The sequence below is a fragment of the Kogia breviceps genome, chromosome 19, assembly GCF_026419965.1.
Source record: "Kogia breviceps isolate mKogBre1 chromosome 19, mKogBre1 haplotype 1, whole genome shotgun sequence".
In the NCBI taxonomy this organism is placed as follows: Eukaryota; Metazoa; Chordata; class Mammalia; order Artiodactyla; family Physeteridae; genus Kogia; species Kogia breviceps.
In genome coordinates this window covers 47,571,948-47,592,235 of record NC_081328.1, presented here as the reverse complement: position 1 = coordinate 47,592,235, position 20,288 = coordinate 47,571,948, and the positions used below count along the sequence as shown (strand labels likewise).

At 50.9% G+C, this 20,288-nt stretch overlaps 1 protein-coding gene across 2 annotated transcripts; it reads left to right on the top strand.

The window, feature by feature from the left end:
- Positions 1-12: 12 nt before the first annotated feature.
- SLC26A11 (solute carrier family 26 member 11) lies at positions 13-20,051 on the top strand. Of its 2 annotated transcripts, none has more exons than XM_059048340.2 (17): positions 13-121; positions 1,204-1,418; positions 1,979-2,171; positions 2,557-2,642; positions 4,469-4,548; positions 5,642-5,784; positions 9,959-10,134; positions 10,577-10,649; positions 12,340-12,390; positions 13,497-13,557; positions 15,633-15,688; positions 15,890-16,030; positions 16,653-16,780; positions 17,110-17,209; positions 17,661-17,794; positions 18,352-18,424; positions 19,215-20,051. In XM_059048340.2, exons 2-17 carry the CDS (start codon positions 1,206-1,208, stop codon positions 19,304-19,306), a joined length of 1,800 nt encoding a protein of 599 aa, XP_058904323.1. In that variant the 5' UTR covers positions 13-121; positions 1,204-1,205; the 3' UTR covers positions 19,307-20,051. The 2 variants fall into 2 exon arrangements, with proteins under 2 accessions (XP_058904323.1, XP_066876711.1); XM_067020610.1 differs by lacking the exon at positions 13-121 and adding an exon at positions 302-726.
- The last annotated feature ends 237 nt before the right edge of the window (positions 20,052-20,288 follow it).

The window sequence follows — 20,288 nt, the reverse complement described above, 5'->3', positions numbered from 1 at the left end:
GTCACGTGTACATCAGGACCCGCCCAGGTCCCGCCCCGGCTCCGGATCCCGCTCCCCCAACCTCTGTGGTTTCTGCAGACCCGCTGCGGAGACGACGGGAGACCCCGAGCTGTGGCGTCCGGTGAGTGCGTGGCTGACGGCGGCGGGGCCCGGGGCCGGGTGCTCGAGTTGCCAGGGTACGGGCCGGGTTGCTGGTGGGCGACCGACGTGGGGGCGCGGCAAGTGGTCCGAGGGTATGGGCGCGTCCCGCGGGGACCCCGCTCCCCACCCACCTCATCCCCACCCAGGTCCCCGCCATCCTCCGCCTTGCTGGGGCCGGCAGGCCACGGACCGGCAGACGGTGTGGGGTCCCTCCCCTTAGAACTCAGCGTACGGGGCAAGCGGCTTCGGGGGTGGGGGGCCGGTTCTGTCCAGAGCAGCCCCACCGGGACTGGGGGTGGTTTGGGACGGGCTCTGCGCGCCTGGAGCACCAGGACCCTCGGGGATGCGCGCCGTGAATTACTGAAGGGAGCCTCTGACGTTCTTTCAGAACCAACTAGAATACCTAAGGCTTCTCTAAGGATGTAGACGCCACAGGTGGGGGTTGGGGTGATGCGCAGCTTCAGGATGGGAGCCCTCCCACCACCGCAGCGCCGCAGTCTGCCGTAGTGGGTGGAGCCTGCTATGCTGCGCACTTGGAAAACCTCAGGTTCTCCAGTCACCCCACCCACTCCTCGCCAGCTACGTGTGGGTATCTCCGTGGGCCTGCTTTTCTCTGCACTGCTCCCCGTTAAATTTCCTGGGGGGGGGGAATTTAAAAAGGAAACAAATTCTCCTGGGAGGAGAAACCTTGAGTCTAATTAGTGATTAGTGTTTGAATTTCTCAGTGAGAAATCATTTATTTTTTCTGGCCAGAGTCGATGGAGAAAGAGAAGGCACCTAGGGTCTGGGCAGGTGGGGTTCAGGGAGAGCAGTCGGTGGCGGGGGGCACTCCACCTTTGGTTGACGCCTTCTCTGCACAGGCTGTTGGCTTCCTGACTCAGATCAGCAAGGAGAGGGGAGATTTAACGCATGTAGCTCCACCCCGCTGGGTGAGAGGAGACCGATTGCGCATCTTCTGATGTTTCTGGACCTAACCCTCACTGTCACCCTGTTGCTGGGTTTTCCGAAGCCCAGGCCCTGACTGCTGGTCTGTGTCCCCCCCGCCCCCCCCACTCTTTCTAGACATGTCATCTACTATGAAGCCGCCCAAGGGCTTTGCCCCGATGTCCTGCTGCTGGTCCACTGCGACCATGCAGAAGAGGCTGCCTTTCCTGGCCTGGCTGCCTGACTACACCTGGCACGCGCTGAAGATGGACTTCATCGCTGGGATCTCAGTCGGGCTCACAGTCATCCCCCAGGCGCTGGCCTATGCCGAGGTGGCTGGACTCCCTCCCCAGGTGAGATGTGTGTCCTTGCTGCCCACCACTTTCCTTCCCCTTAGCCTGACCCCACTCCAGGCCTTAGTGTTCACCCCGGAGCAGAGTAGAAATGCATGCATAGTATTCCCTCCAGACAAGGGGGCACCCTGGGCTCCAGTCCCATGGAGCCCAAGAAGCCTTAGTTTACAACCTAGAGCATGTGACTGCCTTTGGGCAGATGCGTGCTCCTGTAACCCCTCTTGTCATGCTTGTCACGCACAGGCACCAGGCTAGTTCTGGATTGCCTGCTGGGGCCTGTGGGATGACTCACTCTGGCTTTAAGAACGCTTTTTCAGAATCACAGGCTCAGACACAAGGACATGAGGCCCCAGTTGGGTGTGGGTAGGAAAGAGGCCCCGTAGTCACTGTAGGTCCACAACCTTGGGTAACAGGGTGAGCAGTTCAGCCTCCTTGTATGTGCTGCTGTGCCCGGAGTACACAATGGACCACACAGATCCCTGTGCTTAACCAGCTACACCAGGGACCCTGTGCGGGTGCCGTGTGCCTCCTGGATATTCATTGCTCTCTCTGCCCAACAGTACGGCCTCTACTCTGCCTTCATGGGGTGCTTCGTATATTTTTTTCTGGGTACCTCCCGAGATGTGACTCTGGGCCCCACGGCCATCATGTCCCTCCTGGTCTCCTTCTACACCTTCCGCGAGCCTGCCTATGCTGTGCTGCTGGCCTTTCTGTCGGGCTGCATCCAATTAGGCATGGGGTTCCTGCGCTTGGGTAAGACACTCAGACCTTCCTATCATGGGGACGGGGGGTTGCAGTTCTGCTGTTCCTGGGGTACCAAGGCACCTTCTTCTGGGGATGCCCTGCCTTCAGCATTTCCTTCTTTGCATTCCAAGGGCTTTCCACGTGTGTGTGTGTGTATGTGTGTGTGCGTGTCAAGAGGGGTAGCTCTCAGCTCTCCTCTATTGTGCCCAGAGGCCAGGACACTTGGAGAAGTGCCCAGGGCTTCAGTCCCTATAGTCTCTTTCCTGCTCTCCAAACCAGCCCAAACAGGGTATGCCACTAGTCTTTAGACCCAGTCCCACTCATACCACCTCTCCCAGCCCACACTGACCCAGTGGGGCTGGGACCAGCTTGGTGTTCCCTCTTGGTTGTCCAGGGTTCCTGCTGGACTTCATCTCCTGTCCCGTCATTAAAGGTTTCACCTCAGCTGCCGCCATCATCATCGGCTTCGGGCAGATTAAGGTAGGCACCCTAGTTGGCCCTGGGGCATCTGCTGGCTAGCAGGACCAAGGCCAGGTCCTGATATGTGTGGGTCAAACTCTTGCTATTTTGGGGCTCTGAGCCTGTCGTGCTGGCATGAGTCTCCATCGATAAAATCATCCTTTGTGGGAGATACTGAATGATGACCAAGTTCTACAACAGGTAATTTGGGGGACCAGTAATGACAGCCCCCACTCTTGCTGGAGTTTTCCTGCGTGAGTGTTTGGTTCACGTCGCAGAGTCCTGCCCCTACTGCATATTGAACCGTTGGGCCTTTACAAGTCACGAGTGTACTGCCAAAATTCTGACAAGCAAATTGCTCCCCAAGCTAATTTAGCTAGGTGATTTCACTTTCATGTCTTTCTTTTGCAATTTTTTGTTTAATGTTTTTCAAATATCGTGCTTTTTTATGTTTCTGTTTAAACACATATGAGAAATATTGGAATCAGTGATCATTGGTTATCTGAGGATATCATTTACTCTCCTTCCATTGGGTTCTGTGTACCTGGAAGGCAGGCACTGTTTTACTTCCAACGTGGCCACCCGGAGCTGTGCTTGGGTGTGCAGAATGAAACTGAGCTGAATCGTACAGATTCAGGGACACACACATACGCCTCTCCATGGTGTGCGCGCGCGCGCGCACACACACACACACACACACACACACACACACGCCTCTCCATGGTGTGGTTCCCACAGTCAGGCTCTGCTTCAGTCTGGCCCTTGACAGTCTTCACGGATGGAGGCCGAATGAGAAAGTAAAAACATGAAGCCGAAGAGGGTACGTGTGAGAGAGAATAAAGTAGTTGACACGTCACTGGATGCTGGGTTAAACTCTTCCTATGTTTAGTTCTCAGAAGTCCTCTGGGAGGTAGGCTTATTATTATCTCCACTTAAAGAGGAGGAACAGCCTAGAACAATGTGGGTAAATTCGAACTATAGATTATGTATACACGTATGTCAGGGTAAGCTTGGTAAGTGCTGTTTCGTGGGATGTTCTGTTCTTTATTTTGGAAAGGTTATCTTTCAGTTTTAGTGTCAAGAATGTTCTTTTTTCATAACCCAGTGAGAGGGTAGCTTCTTTATGCATTCGTATTTGGCACCCCTAGGCCCCTGTCTTCAAAACCTTGACTAGGTCTTGACAGTCATCTGAGAGCCTCTAGGCTGGGGTGGGGGTCCTCTTGACTTGCCTACGCAGGAGTCCCTGCCCAGGACAGAAGCCGCTGTCCGTGTCTGCCCTTCCCCTTCGGGGGCTGTGTACACAGTGGGTTTTGGGGTCCTTGGAGCCTGATTGCCTTGGGAGTCTGGGCCTCGACCTCCCTTTCTGATCCCAACCAGATAAAGAACTAAAGTACAGAGTGGCGCCCCTTCTCCCACCTGAGGACCCCCAACCTGGCGGGGTCCCCTCAGTGCTCCTCCCTGAAGGACCTTGGCGCCCCCTCGACCACCGCCCACGCAGGTCTCCCCGGACCAGGGAGCAGTTGAACCGGTCTCCTTGGTTTGAAGTCACTCAGACTGATTTTCCTCAGATAGGAAAGTAATTTGCAAAGATGTGCAACAACTGGAACATTGTGAAATACCGTCAGCGCCCCCACTTCCCCCCGAGAGGGATAACTTTGATCTCCTGCCCTTGGGGACTTTGGGAATGGACAGATAGGCCCGGGAGAGCCAGGAGATGTTTTCCCCCAGGAAGGGCCCTTGTGGGGTAGGGGGTTCCAGGTTTGGAACAGTATTGAGATGCTGCAAGGGGTGGGTTTCGGGCCTTTATATCGCAGAAGGCTGTCTAATCAGAATCTCTTGTTTGACAGAACCTGCTGGGACTGCAGCACATCTCCAGGCAGTTTTTTCTGCAAGTGTATTACACTTTCCACAACATCGGAGAGACCAGGTACCGGCTGGCTGTGTTTCTCCCCCCACCCCCATAAGTAAGCTCTTCCTTCTAGATCCCTTTCCCAGTTGCCTCCCCATTTCCACTCCCAGGTGGCATTTATTCCAATCCTCTGGGGTCTTGCTGCTCAAACAGGGGTCCCGCAAGCAGCACCATCGGCATCACCTGGGAGCTGGTTAGAAGCACAGTCTGGCCGGCCCAGACCTGCTGAATCAGTCGGCTTAACAAGAGGCCCAGGTGGCACATTGAAGCTTGAGACGCTCTGCTCTGGTCAGTCCAGTGCGCCAGTCAGCGTGACCCCATACAGGGCTTTCTGCTGTGGTCGAAGTGAGAAGAGACCATGTGAAGGAAGGGCAGGTGGTCTCTCATTCAAGGAGTTCATAGTTCAGTGAGCAAGATAACCACAGGGCAAGGGAAGGCAGAGGCCAACAGACATGCAGGCGCCAGGGGACAGGTGGCAGGTGGAGAGAGTTCCTGCAGAAAGCACATCACTCAAGTGGAGGGGCTTCTCTCAGGGAGCAAGCAGGTTAAAGGGACAAATAGGAGATGCAGCTCGACGAGCCCAGCTGGAGGCCAGAACACCTCTCTGGCTGGAGGGGCAAGAGGAAGAAGTGACCTGGGGGCAGCTGTAGGGGGAGCTGCCTGGAGGGAGTCGGGGAGACCCTGTGACCATCCTCTCCTCCCCTTCTGATCTGCTGCTGAGGTTTCCTGACCCATAAGATGCACCTGGTGGGCGTCAGCCACATGGAGGGGCAGTGGAGATGGAGATGGACCAGTCAGAGAGCGTCTTAGGCAGTCAGGAGTGAATTTCGCGGAACTGACGAGACGTGTGTAGCCCAGAGAGCTATGGAACTAAAAACGTGAGCTGGTAGCGCACCTACGGCTACCCCGTGATCTGGGCTTCAACTCCCAGGGCCTGTGTACCTACTAAGTTTCGAATAAAGTTTTGAAATGGAACAGGGTCACAGGTTACTTAGGAAAAAACAAAAAGAGCATTCGAGAGAGAAAGTTTTCCAGCAGAAGCAGCACCGAAAGGCTAGAAGAAGGCCTGTGCTATCAGCAGGTTTGGGCGGTGACTGGTGTCTGTCTGCAGGGTGGGCGATGCAGTGCTGGGACTGGTCTGCATGCTGCTGCTGCTCGTGCTAAAGCTGATGCGGGACCACGTGCCTCCCGTCCATCCCGAGATGCCCACTGGCGTGCGGCTCAGCCACGGGTTGGTTTGGACTGCCACCACAGGTGAGGGGGCCTTCTGGCTGAGGGACCATGTCCAGATTTGTTCCGCACAACCTGGCGTCACATTGTAGCCACCGCAGGAACCCGAATTCCACCCCTAGAGATCTTCACGTCACTCGCTAAGTGGTTCTGACACGCATCCAGGGCTGAGAACTCTGTTTAGCAGCAGCAGTTCTCAGCTAGGGATGATTTTGCTCCCCCGTGCCCCTGGGGGACACTTGGCAATGTTCAGAGACATTTTTGGTTGACACTACTGGGCCAGATTGTTTCTGGCTTCTGATGGGTGGAGGCCAGGGATTTTACTAAACATCCTGCAGTGTACAGTGTCCCACGGCAAAAAAAGGATCTGGCCCAAGGTGTCTTCAGTGCTAAGGTTGAGAAACTCTGGCAGGTCTCTGACGGAGAAAACAAGTTCCACTGCGACAAACTTGTCCTGTTTTAATTGTGCAGCTGCAAAGGGTAAACATTTTGCTTCAGGCCTGGAATCAGCAGGTTGAATCGCAGTTAACCAGAGGATCTGTAAAGAAAGGCTGAAGTAAAAGGCGGCAAGATGAGGAGAGTTAGTGGAACCATTGGCTGGTTGAAAGGCCATCTCGGGGGTGGGGGTGGGGATGGACATCTCTCCACTGAGCTGCCAGTAGGTGACACAGAGAGAGAATGGCAGGTACAGCAAAGCAAGGAAGCATTGATATCTACTGGTCCTTTCCAGAGCTGAGGGGAATGGAAATCATCCCACTTGGCCCTACTCCTCGGCCATGAAATCCAGCCAGTTGTGGGAGGGAGGCTAGATTTCAGCCCTTGAGTCACTTCCAGCTTCTCCAGCTGGTCCCCAGTCCCCAGAGTCGCTCACCAGACCCTATTCTGCAGCCCGGAGGCCATGAGTAAATGCTGAGCGCTTGGGAGGGTGGAAGAGCACTAGGTTTATGGGGAAACTGCTGGTTTCAAGACCTAGTTTAGCCACTTACCTGGCACTTGCATGAGTAACTTGTCAAAATTTCATGAGCTTTAGTACAGTCATCTGTAAAATAGTGAAAACAGGCTCTGTTCCCTAAAACTTAACACTCAAAGTGTGGCCTCTGACCAACAGCACAGGCATCCCCTGGGAACTTGTTGGAAATGCAGATTCTCAGGCCCACCCAGACCTCTGACACAGAATCTGCACATTAACATGCTTGTCAGCTGACTTGTAGGCACATCGAGGTCTGAAAAATGCTGCTCCAAAACCCTGTAGGCTTCTCAGGGACTACTGTCTTAGTTCTCTCCAGAATATGTGGTGTGTCCTTAAGAAACTAGTTACTGAGCTCCTCCCAACTATGTTTGTTAAAAAGTCATTGTTTTAGCTTGTATTTTAGCTGAGTGAGGACAGGTTAACCTATAGTAGTACTTTGTGTTTGTTTAGCAATTTGTAGAGAATTTGTTTAGCCCCAGAACACTCTTGTGGGGTAGGTGGAACAGTTGTCATTTCTACCCTTTTGCAGATGAAAAAGTAGAGACTTGCAGAAATTGAATGAGCTGTAATCTGACATACAGTGATGGATGGCTTATAAAGCATTTTACAAACATCACTTCTTTTGATTCTTATAGCAGCCTTGAGGATGGGATATTATATTCCCTGTTGTTGCCAGTGAGGAAAATGAGGCTCTGAAAGGTAAAACAGACAAACCAAATAAGACTTCTCAACGTCACATAGCTAGGAGCAGGCAGAGTGAGAACTTGCTCCCAGGTCACTTGCCCTTTTTCCTGATCAATTGATCTAGAAGTGTATCGATTTTATTTATCTCACAGAACAAACTTTTGATTGCATTGATCTTTCTATTGCTTTTGTTTTCTCATTAGTAGATTTTGAACTGATCTTTATTATTTCCTTGCATTGGCTGATTTTGAATTTACATTTCTTTTTTAGATTCTTAAGGCGGAAGCTGAGGTCTTTGAGACCTTCCTTCTTTTCCAGTATAGTGATTAGGGTCATAAATTTCCCACTCAGCACTGCTTTAGCTGCATCCCACAATTTTGATAGGTTGTGTTTTCATTTTCACTTAGTTCTAAATACTTTTCTAGTTTCCATTTTGAGTTCTCTTTTGAATTGTGGATTATTTATCCTTTGAACCAGGAGCCTTTTAGGAATTAGTTTCCAAATATTTGGGGATTTTTTAATTAGTATTTTGCTACTGATTTCTAACGTAATTCCATTACAGTCAGAGAACAAACGTTGTACGTACATACATGTGTAGAATTATAATTTTCTCTGGAAATGACCCCTTTTATCCTGGTAACATTCTTTGCTCTGAACTCTACTTTCATGTAGAGTTGCTCCAGCTTTCTTTTGGTTAGTATTAGCATATGTTTTCCCATCCTTTTACTTTGAACCTATTTAACTTATTTGTGTCTTTATATTTGAAGTGTGTTTTTTTGTAGGAAGCATATAGACGGGTTTTGTTTTTTAATACAATCTGATGATCTCTGCCTTTTCATTGGGGGGTGGGGTAATGTTTACATTCCATGTGATGATTGATGTATTTAGCTTTAGATCTACCATATTGCTCTTTGTTTCCTATTGTCTCATTTCTTCTTTGTTCCCTTTTCCCTCTCTTTCTACCGTCTTTTGGATTGAGTATTTTTCTATGATTCTTTTTTTATTTCCTTTATTGGCTTATTGGCTATAACTGCTGTGTGTGTGTTTTTGTTTTTGCTTGTTTGTTTTTGGTGGTTACTTTAGGGTTTATCGTATACATCTGTATCTTAATACAGTATACATTCTAACTTCACGTTGATATAAGAACCTTATGACCAGATACATCCATTTCTCCTCTTCTAATCTTTGTGCTATGGTTGTCATATATTATTTTCAACATGTGTATTAAATCCCTCAGTCGTTATTATTGTTTCCACTTTAAATTTGTAGTTACTTCTAAAGATGTATAAGTAATGAGAACAAAGTCTGTTATATCTTCCCACATTATACATCCTTCTGGTGCTTTTCATTCCTTTGTGTAGATCCAGATTTCCATCTGTATCATTTTCCTTCTGCCTGGAGAACCTTCTATATTGTTTCCTGTAGTGCAGGCCTGTTGGTGATGAATTCTTTCAGCTTTTGTATGTCCAAAATAGTCAATGTTTTACTTTCATTTTGGAGGGTAGCTTTGCTGGACATAGAATTCTAGACAGTTTTTTTCCTCCTCCACACTTTAAAAATGCTGTTCTCCTGTCTTCTGGCCTGCTTTGTTTCCTACAAGAAGTCTGCTGTCATTCTTACTTTCATTCCTCTAGATATGACCTTTTTCTTTGGCTGCTTTTAAGATACTTTCTTTATCATTGGCTTTAGGCAGTTTGATTATGATGTGCCTTGTTGTAGTTTTTTTTTTTTTTTCCATGTGTCTTGTCCTTGGAATTCACTGAGCTTCTTGGTTATGCAGATTTGCAGTTTTTATCAAATTTGGAAAAATACTCAGCCATTATTTCTTCAAATCCTTGTGCTGTCTCCCCATGGAAAAATACTCAGCCATTATTTCTTCAAATCCTTGTGCTGTCTCCCCATGCCACTCCGCGGTCTTCCTTTGTGGACTCTGACGCGTATTAGGTTATTTGAAATTGTTCCACAGCTACTGATGCTTTGTACGATTTTTCAGTCTCTCTTTTCTTCTGTGTGTTTCATTTTGAGGAGATTCTGTTGCTACATCTTCAGTTTCACTAGTCTTTTCCCTGTAATATCTAATCTGTCTTGAATCCATTCAGTGTATTTTTTGCCTCAGATGTTATGGTTTTCATTTCTAGAAGGTCAGTTTGGGAGATATTTGGGTATATATACGCGGACACTGTTGTTCCATGTATTTTGTCCACTTTTTAGCTGTTTTAGGCAGCAGAGTAAACCTGCTCTGTTTCTCCATCTTCAAAGTGGCATCACCTTGGGAGATCTTATCTCAAAGTCTTTCCAGCTCTGCCTTTGACCATGCAGTTACTGGTGACCAGTAGATGATATGCGTGCTGGCCCTGTGTGTCACCACTCCTCTGTTTCCCCATTGTGCGTTTTTCATGGTGTCATGTGTTCATGCCTGCCATACGGTTGCTTGTATCCATGCTGTTTCCCAGGCTGGGGTGAGGTCTTCCACCTCCTGAGGTGTATTTGCCCCAGTTACCCAGACGATCCAGGTTTCACTGACAGTCTCTCCCCCTCTCCTAGCTCGCAACGCCCTGGTGGTCTCCTTTGCTGCCCTGGTCGCATACTCCTTCCAGGTGACTGGATACCAGCCTTTTGTTCTAACTGGGAAGACACCCGAGGGGCTCCCTGATGCCCACATCCCTCCCTTCTCAGTGACCACTGCCAACGGGACAATCTCCTTCACCGAGATGGTACAGGTGGGTAGAGACAAGGAGCCAGGCCATCTTGGCTGAGGCCGCAGCCGCCCCTGGGCCTGGTTCTATCTTCTAATGCATCCACTTAGTGTCGGGCAGCTCTGAACTCAGCTAGGACTGCTGTCCTCAGGAAGGGGCGTCTCTGGTGCAGGGACAGGTAGGAATGAGTTCCAGATTAGACACAACCTCAAAGGGCACCACATTTATTTTTCTACTTTGAGCCCAGGGGTGTTCCTGCCATCGTGGACGCTGGCAGAGCAGGAATTTGTTGTGTTCTGCTGTGTGTCATGTTCCTTGCAGTGTGAGCTCACAGCCCTGCAGCTGAAGTATGTTCGCTTCTGTCAGACATGGACGAGCCAGTGCCTGCCTTATCAGGTCACTGACAGGTCAGACCTCTTCTGTCCTTCCCCAGAGGGTCACTCACCATCCCTCTCTCCTCTCTCAGGGCATGGGGGCCGGGCTGGCCGTGGTGCCCCTGATGGGTCTCCTGGAGAGCATCGCAGTGGCCAAATCCTTTGGTAAGATGCTCACCACCCACGCCCTCCCTGGCACCTCAACCCGGAGCCCAGCTTGCCTTGCTTGCCTGCTCTCCTGCTTGCTTTTTATCTGCTTTGATTTTTAAAATTTTGAATTTTTATCCGAGTACTATGTGCTTTTTTAAAAGTATTATTTTTTTAAGTATTATCTTTGTTTTTAATATAATTTATTTAATTGACAGCTGTCATTTAATTGGTAATAATAGCTGTATTTGATAACCCTGTTAGCAGAATTCCTAAAAATTTGACAAGGTGCCCTTTCCGTGTGTCTGAGCACACCTGGCCTCTCCCCTCCCGACCCCTGGAGAGGCTGGGAAGCGTTAATCTACTTATATGTTTGCTGCTCAATACTGATTCCCTCCGCCTGAGCTGAGGCTGCCAAACCTTTCATGTGTCCCTGCTTCAGTCATAGGTCCCTGGACTTTTGTTCTGTGTTGTCCATGAGGATGATGTGTTTCTTCTGTTCTGTAAGAGGGTTAAGTCCTTTGTTTGGATCTAATTTGACTCTAAAGGTTAAAATTCAGATATATGACACGTATGTTACTATGATTACCTAAATTGTGTTCACTGCCCAGCCCGGGTTGTGCCAGCATTATGTTTCCTTCTCTGAAGTTCCAGCATCTGGATCCTTAGACCATTCCAAGGAGACTGTAAACCAGTGTTCATTCTAAAGGGTTTTTCTTTCCAAACGCCAGCAGTTGCTCAAGACCACGCTACATTTCAGTTTGTGACCTGTTCAGCTCACATTTTTCTTGTTCAGTTTTTATTTTTCTGATCCTTTTTTTTTTTTTAAATTTGGAGGGGCGTATCTCGGAATCTGCATGTGACAGATTTTACTCATCTTGTCTATTACTTAGAAAACTCTCCATTTTCTTTTGGAGTCACCTGACTTCTGTGCTCATTTGTAAAGCTTGTCATGCTTTTAAATTAAGGCTTAGTAAAGCACAGCCTGCTGCCCATCACCTGCAAATGGCTTTTGCATTTTTAAATGTTTGAAAAAAATCTAAAGAAGGTTCGGATTTGATGACACATGAAAAGTATATGAACTTTGTAATTCAGTTCACAAGTAAGGTTTTATTGGAAGATGGTCTGTTGTTCACTTGTTTTGTGTTGTATGGCTGCTTTGTGCTATAATGGGGAGCTGAGCAGTTGTGACAGAGGGTGTGACCCTCAAAACCTAAAATACTGACAGTCTGGCCCTTTACAGAAAGTTTACCAACCACTGTCTTAAGATTCATGCCGCTCCGTAGTTTCTCCCTAAATCTTCCCGCTCATGTCTCTGGGCCTCATCTGAGACTTTCTAGGCATCTTAACTTGCAACCAGAGAGCTTTTTAGTTTAAAACATCTTTCCCTTATTATAAAAGCAATACACGTTTGTTGCACAAGATACTGAAAGTTCAGAAATGGATTAAAAAAACCCGAATCACTTGTAATGTCCTTCACTGCCCCAATTAACTGCTAACATTTCCCTCTACGTCTACTTTTTTTCTTGTAAACACACAAAGACGTGTATACGTGTGCATATATGTATATATTTTATCTGTGTTTATACTTTCTATTTACAAACATAGACAATGCTGTAGGGAGAAATTGGTAGCCTGTTTTTATCATCTCATAATTTCCTGATGATATGTATCTAGTGACAGTGTTTTTATTGTCTGTTCTCTTTAGCTTCTCAAAATAATTACCGTATTGACGCCAACCAGGAGCTGCTGGCCATCGGTGAGACTCCAGTGGCGGGTGGCTCTCGGGGTCTGGGTGGTGGAGGTGCTGACAAGCAGGGTGCAGAGCTGGCCCGAGTGGGGCCCATTCTCCCATCTCAGGTGGTTCAGTTTAATCCCTAGGAGTAGGGTGCTGACATCTAGTGTCTGACTGAGGCTCACTGAGCACCAGATGCTGAGGGCTGTGGCCTATTCTGTGCCTGGGAACGCCTGGAATGTTCCACCTGGGCTGGGGGTGGGGGCTTCCAGGGCGAGGGTCAGGTTGCTGAGGAATGTGTCCAGGTAGGATCTCAGGTGAGCCTGCTGATTGTGTGGGATCTTGGCTGCCTGTGCCTCGCCCTGTGCCTCCCTCCAGGAGGGGCAGGCATGGATGAGTGAGGACTCAGGTGGGCCCCAGGCTTCCTGACTGTGGAGCGGTGCGTCCCAGGTGACACCTGAGCTGTCTCGAGAGCAGGCCTTGAACCTGTGACCAGTTGTGGGTTTTGCGGAGCCAAGGAGACCATGGTGGTCTTTGTGAAGGCCCCTGGGTGAGGTGGGTGCTGACGATCTGATGGCGATGAACTTGGGCTAGTTACCTCCATTCTGAGGTCCCAGCCAGGTTCCGGGCATGTCTGTGTCCAGTACAGGTTAATCAGAGGCACACAGGGAAGGCAGCTTACTGGCCATGACCTTCTGCCATTCACCTTGGCTGGTCATCTCGTGAAAGTGTGGGTTTGAAGGAACTCAGAGTAGCAGGGATGCCCGCAGGCGTACTGGGCACTTCAGGCCTGTCTGTGCACACTTGCCTTGCTCAGCCGTCCCCCTTTCTGGGCGGGAGGGATTCCTCCTTCTTTTATACATGGGAAAAGGCATATTTCACTCACACAGGCAAGGCTGGGGTCAGAACTGCTTTATAGCTAGAATCAATCTCAGCGCACTTGGCAAAGATCATGGTTTGACCTTCCTAGAGGGAGAGAGAAGCAGATATAGGATGCCCCACTGGGTAGTTCCTCTCACCTTCGTCTTCCTGTTTCCTTTCTGGTTTTTATCTCCTTCCTCCCCCTCTCCTTCTTCTATTTTATGCTTCTTCTCGTCCTGGATGAGCTTTTTCCTTCCGTTTCCCCACAGGCTTGACGAACACCCTGGGCTCCCTCTTCTCCTCCTACCCAGTCACAGGCAGCTTTGGCCGGTAAGTGACCACGTTCCCCCTTCTCTGCGTCTCCAGGGAGGTCCCCGCCCAGGACAGGGGTCCTTGTCCAGCTTGAAGAACCCAGCAGGTTCCCCCTGCTGGGCCCTTGCCCACGTCCTGAGGCCGTTTTCACTTTTCTCTACATTGGTCCTCTCCCCCTTGGTCCGCTGTGACGGTGTCTGTGGGGGGATGGGAGGGGGCTCTCTCTGCTTCCCTCACCCTCCTGGCTGGTTTTCTTTACCCCGATACATGGTGCTGCAGTTTAACATTAAAAAGATCCCCATGCATGGAAATGCTCCCAGCATCTTGGTGCTGGAGTTATTAATTCCCGAAAGATAGTGGAGGTGGGAGGGACTGTGGCTCTGCCTGAGGAAGGGGCAGACTCTCGAGTGGGGTTGCCATATGGCACCCCCGAAAGGCAGGAGGGTAGGGCGGGAGGGTGGCCTGTGGCTTGAAGGAGAAGAGGAGGTGTCAGTGCCCGGCCCTCCGGCCAAGTCCTGGAACCTGACCCAATCCTGAGCACTAAACCTTCCCGACACCCCATACCACCTCGTCGAGGGGGCACAGGGCACACTGTTCGACCTCCCGCACCTCAGCATCCTCGTCTGTAAAGCAGAATCAAGACGGGGCCTGTCTTGGAAAGTTATTTAGAGGATTTAAAGGAAATCACGTAGAATGATGCTAGGGACTTGGTAGGTGCTATAACAGCGTTTATTCAGTAAAACCTCTAACTGTTTTTTATATGCTCTTGTTGGCATAACTAGGTTGTGAGCTTGTTCAGTCAAGGTCATATTTTGTGTCCCCTGGTAATCTAGCACAATTCCTTGTATATAGTGGATACAGGAAAAATTCTGTGAGTATTTAACCAATTAATGAAATTTCTGCATAACTCCACACAGGTTAAAGGTGACTTTTTAGAAGGCTTTCGTGGAAATGTACAGACAACATTTATTTCTGAAGGAATATGGGTGGGCACAGGTCACGGTTGGGGGTATGGGACGCGTGGGGGAGGCGGAGTCTTGTACTGTTGTGGGAATCAAGTCGTGGTTCTCTTGTCACCTTGGTGGCGGCAAAGGGAAATGTGGTCTGAGGACCAGTTCTTAGGCAGAGAAAGCTCGTGGCATTTGGGTTGGAATATAGTTTTTCAAATAGGCAATATGAAAAAGAAGCAAAATTAACCTCTAATTCCACTGTTAGAATTATGGTGTTTCTCCTTTTATGTTTTTTTTTTTGTTGATACGTACATGCATCTGCACGTATGTGTACGTGTATCTACGTATGACTTATACACGTATATATATTCCCCCCCACTGGACAGATTATCGTCAGCATTTTTCCATATCAGTAAAAATAAGCGTCTGTATCCTCGTTTGTAGTGGTAGCGGGGGATTCCATTGTTGGGGGGTGTATTATTTTGCCAGAGCTGTCTTAAAATACCACAGGCTGGGCGGCTTAAACAAACATTTACTTTTCACAGTTTGGGGGGTTGGACGTCCAAGATCAAGGTGCCGGCAGGGTTGGTTCTCCTGCGACCTCTCTCCTGGGCTTGCAGATGGCCGCCTTCTCCGTGTCCTCAAGTGGCCTTTCCTCTGTGTCTGTGAATCCTGGCTTCTGTGTGTCCCATTTTCCTCTTCGAATAAGGACACTGGAGTAGAACCCACACTAAACGCCTCATATTAACTTAGTCACCACTTCGAAGGTTCTTTCTCCAAATGCAGTCACTTCCTGAGGTGTTTGGGGTTAGGGCTTCAACATTTGAATTGTGGGGGAGGGTGGGATGCAGTTCAGCCCGTAACAGAGAGTTTTAATTTATGGCTCCCCTGTTGGACATTTGGATTTACAACCAGGCCTCTCTCAGATGTACCGATCCATTATTTTGGGTTAATTGAGAAAGCCCAAGAGTCTCCCTGGAGAGAGGACTCAGCGCGCCAGTGTCTAAGCCTCTCCACTAGGTGGCGACGTTGGTGGGTCCTCCTGTTCCCTCCGGATCCCCCATCCCAGCCACAGCATGTGGGCCCTCGCCTCCCGTGCTCTCCCGGCTCGACAGCCACTAATGGGTCTCTGTTGCCTTCCAGGACGGCTGTGAATGCCCAGTCAGGGGTGTGCACCCCAGCAGGGGGCCTGATGACGGGTGAGCACCCCTTTCACAGACACTGTGTTCCCCCTGTGTCCGCCACAGTGAGACAGGAGGAAAGGAGTGGAGGGAAACCAGGGTGTGGGTGCCATCGGCTCTGGCTCCTGGCTGTGTGCCCCAGAGCAGGGGCACACAGCCATGCTGGGTGGGAGGCGGGGTGGTAGGGCCATGAGCTCACAGCACCCCACGCCCCTGCAGGAGCCCTGGTGCTGCTGTCACTCGACTACTTGACCTCACTCTTCTACTACATCCCCAAGTCTGCCCTGGCTGCTGTCATCATCATGGCCGTGGTCCCCCTGTTCGACACCAAGATCGTGGGGACGCTCTGGAGAGTGAAGAGTATGTATCTCCTGTCCGTCGGCACCAAGGTTATCGATGATCCTCCCTCTGTCATTGGCTGCTGCCTAGGCTGGCCCAGCTGGGGGAGAGACGGGGGCTTTGGGGTGACCAGCAGGGCCCGTGTCATAGCCTCCCTTTCTCCACTGGTCATAGCGGCTCAAGGTTCCCCGGAACCTACATACAATTCCTTTACCATAACAAGTTTTTGTCCTCTTTTGTTTTTCAAAGCAGTTAAGGGATTTATGTGGCTTCTACATCTAAGAGAAGTCTCGGTGCCTCCCTGGTCCTCATATCCCTTTGTCCTTGGTCTCCTGAGACATGCCCACTGGGACCTCTTCCCAGGGGCAGGAGACCAGGCCGACCAGGGAGGTCTTAAGGGCCCCTCGCCCAGGTAGGGAGGGATATCTTGCCTCTGACACATCCTTGAGCTGGCATGGCCTGTCAGAAGCATCAGACCCCAGGTCTTTGGATGGGGGTCCCTCGGGAGCTGTTTGGAGTCCATGACACCTTCACTCATTATGAGGAAAGCCACGCACGAGGTGTCTCTTGTCAGGGGGCACGGGTAGCTGGGAGCCGAGCTCACTGAGGAGGGGCCATTCCTCAGCTGGAACCCCTCTCCCAGGGCTGGACTTGCTGCCCCTCTGCGTGACATTCCTGCTCTGCTTCTGGGAGGTCCAGTACGGCATCCTGGCAGGGACCCTGGTGTCCATGCTGATTCTCCTGCACTCCGTGGCCAGACCCAAGATACAGGTAGCCCATCGGGTCTCCCTGAGGGGGACCTGCTGTCCTCAGGGGGCCCGGTGTGGTGAAGCATGCCATGGGCAGACCCTTTGACCCCACTGTCTTGCATTTTGAGCTCTTGGTGTGATTGTGGCCCGAGGCACTGCCAAGTGACCATTCACCTAGCGGATGGTTTGACCTTCCGGTTATAACCCCACAGTGCTGTCCTGCTGCGCATGGTGCTGTGGCGCAGGTGGGGGTCCCGCCAGCTCTGCACCCTCCTGTCCACCCTAGGCCTGGAAGAGCTGCCCTGTTGAACTTGCCTCCAGGGCTCACTGGCTTCCCCGCACTGTCCCCAGGTGTCAGAGGGCCCGATGCTGGTCCTGCAGCCGGCGAGCGGCCTGCACTTCCCTGCGATCGAAACCCTCCGGGAGGCATTACTGAGTCGAGCTCTGGAAAGTACGTGGTCAGATGGGCTGCGGTCACCCCCAGCTCCCCGCCACCCTCTCAGCAGGGGTTCCTGCTGGACCCCAAGACCCTGCTCTCAGCTGTCAGGAAGGAGCTCTCCCGTCCTTGGGTCCTGGGGGTCTCGGGCGTCTCAGAGTGGCGTCCATTGGACAACCCCCCACCGCGTGTGCGTGCAGCAAGGGTGGCAGTTCCCCAACACGTGTCCCGGAGGGCCCACTCCTTCCAGGAGTTGATATTTAGGGGAGAAAGGGGTCTGTTTGCCTGCCCTATAAAGGAAATGGTTGTTGCTCTCTCCAAACAGCTAATGTTTTGGGTCCTTGTTGTTTCCCTTTCCCGTCCCCACTGGGGAGGAGCTCTTTATGGCCTTGTTCGGCCCCATGCCCCTGGCCAGAGCCTTTGCTGGCAGCCTCTGCCTTGTGTGACCACTCCCCTGTCCCCCCAGCCTCCCCGCCACGCTCTGCAGCCCTGGACTGCACCCACATCTGCAACATTGACTACACGGTGGTGCTGGGGCTCGGGGAGCTCCTGGAGGACTTCCACAAGCGGGGCGCCACCCTCGCCCTCATTGGCCTGCAGGTGGGTGTCGGCATTTGCTCTCAAAGTAGCCTGTGAGGTCTGTGTTGTCACCGTCCCCATGTCGAGGTGAGGATGCCAAGGCCCAGAGAATCTGAGTGACTTGCCCAGTGTCACACAGTGAGGAAGGTGGCTGGGCTCCATTCCTGCAGCATCTGGCTGCAGAGCTCTGCTTGTGTCTGTTACATCATGTGTTGTATTTGCAGAGCACTCATCTCCGTGTCCTTTAGAAGGTATTCACTTAAGAAGTGTTCCTCTTGGGCTTCCCCGATGGCGCAGTGGTTGAGAGTCCGCCTGCCGATGCAGGGGACATGGGTTCGTGCCCCTGTCCGGGAAGATCCCCCATGCGGCGGAGCGGCTGGGTCCATGAGCCATGGCCGCTGAGCCTGCACGTCCAGAGCCTGTGCTCCGCAACGGGGGAGGCCACAACAGTGAGAGGCCCACGTACCAGAAAGAAAAAAAAAAAAAGAAGTGTTCCTCTTACAGAGATGTAAGTTAGCCTGTGACGTGGCTTGCTAGGGCAGGAGCATTCCCACCTGGAATCACCGTTTGTCCCACAGGTCCCCGTTCTCCGTGTCCTGCTGTCAGCTGACCTAAAGGGCGTCCTGTACTTCTGCACCCTGGAAGAAGCAGGTGGGTGTGGCCGGTCATCAGAGTGAGAGCCATGGCAGCCTGGCTGCCTGCACCCCACAGGGCCAGGACGGCAGGACAAACCCTGGGAGATGGGAGGGTCAGTGCTTGAGTCCAAGAGTGGGGAGCACTCGGACGAGGGTGAGGCAGTGGACAGGTTGTCAGGGGGACTTCCTGCTCTGGGGTTTTATGTTTTGGGACTGTGTGTGCGTTTTTAATTGAGGCACAGTTTACATACAGTGAAACACACAGATCCTAAATGTGAGTTTGAGTCCTGACACATGGATGCAATGGGCGTCCAGTCAGGATGTAGCTTGTCTCCATCGTTCCAGAAAGTTCCCTCTTTTCTCCCTTCCAGTGACCCCCACTAGGGGTAAGTACTGCTCTGATTTCTTCCCCCATTGGGCAGTGTAGCCTGTTCCGGAACTTCATGTAGTGGGATCAAGAGGATTCTTTTTGTGTTTGGCTTCCTTGGCTCAACTTGGTGTCTGTGCGTTTCATCCATGTTGCTGCTAAGGCAGCCAGATGCTGATCCACAGGAACTGGATAAGCAGATTGGGCCCAGCCACACCATGGAACCCGCCCAGCAGTGAGGAGGGTTATCGTGGCATGGAGAGTGGTGAGGTGCTGGTGGAGACTTAGGTGAAACTGGCCCAGGGCTGGAGACATTGGCCCAGGGACCTTAACTGCCCAGCCTTGAGGACCCCAAAAGGCCAGCCTTTAATCCCATTCTTTGAACTGACCTATCCTCACTTCGCTTTTTTAGTGTTTGGAAACCTTGTGTTTTCTGCAGAGAAATACCTGAAGCAAGAACCAGGGACCCAGCCCTACAATGGCAGCGAAGACTCTGTTCCGGAACACAAGATCGCCCTGCTGAAGGCCTGATTGGGCTGCCGATGGGCGCCCGACGTCAGAGGGTCTCACGGAAGGTTCTGGTCACTGTGATGCCAGATGCCGCCTTGCAGATGGATCTGAGAAACCTGAGTAGGTGTCCCAGAGGAGGGGGAGGGCAACTGCCTGGGGGTCCACAGGTGGGACTCATCCCTTCCTCTGAGATGATTGAAAAAGTACCTCCCTGCTCTTCCTGGTATGTGAACTCTTTTTTTAAAGAGTGATTTGGAGAACACTTTCTAGAATGGCAGACCACGTGAGAAAGGAAAGGGCAGGGATTTCAACCTGGTCTAGGACAGCAGACCTCTCGCCCCAGCTCCTTCCTGGATTTCAGGGGACATGGGGAGGGCGGGCATTTCTCAGGTGGGTTCCCTTCTTGATGGCGGCGGCTGAGCTGTTGTTGGGAGGAAAACCAAGGTTTGCCAAATGACTTAAAGTGTCTGTTAAAAGTAACTTCGTTGTGTTTTCTAAATTAAAATTAGTAATAGCTTTGGTGTTTTTGTAAAAACCATAAATGCTTATTGTAAAAACTACAGGTAACCATCCCCCCCCATCCACTTTGGTGATAGCTCCACACCTCCTCCCTCCAGTACACGTACATGTGTGTACGTTAGCATGTGGGTGTGTGTTTACAGTCATGTAAATGGGATCATTTCATCCATGGTGCTCTGTGACCCACATTTTCATGAGGTCATTGTTGTGAATTATTTGTTGTGATAATAAACAGAATACATGGTTATCAGTGGCTACGTGGTATTTTATTCCATATGCGTCATATTTACTTAGCGAGCTCTCCATACACGGACTTGCCTGTTTTAAATTGCACTTCCATCAATTTTTAGAGGTAAATCCTAGCTGAGGAATGTTGTGCTCCTGGACTCTCTTTGAGAAAGAACTCACCGTGCAGATGGCCCTGGGTGCGGTGCCATAGATCCACCAGTGTTCTGCCCAGGCCACCCTGGCCATTATCTGAGCA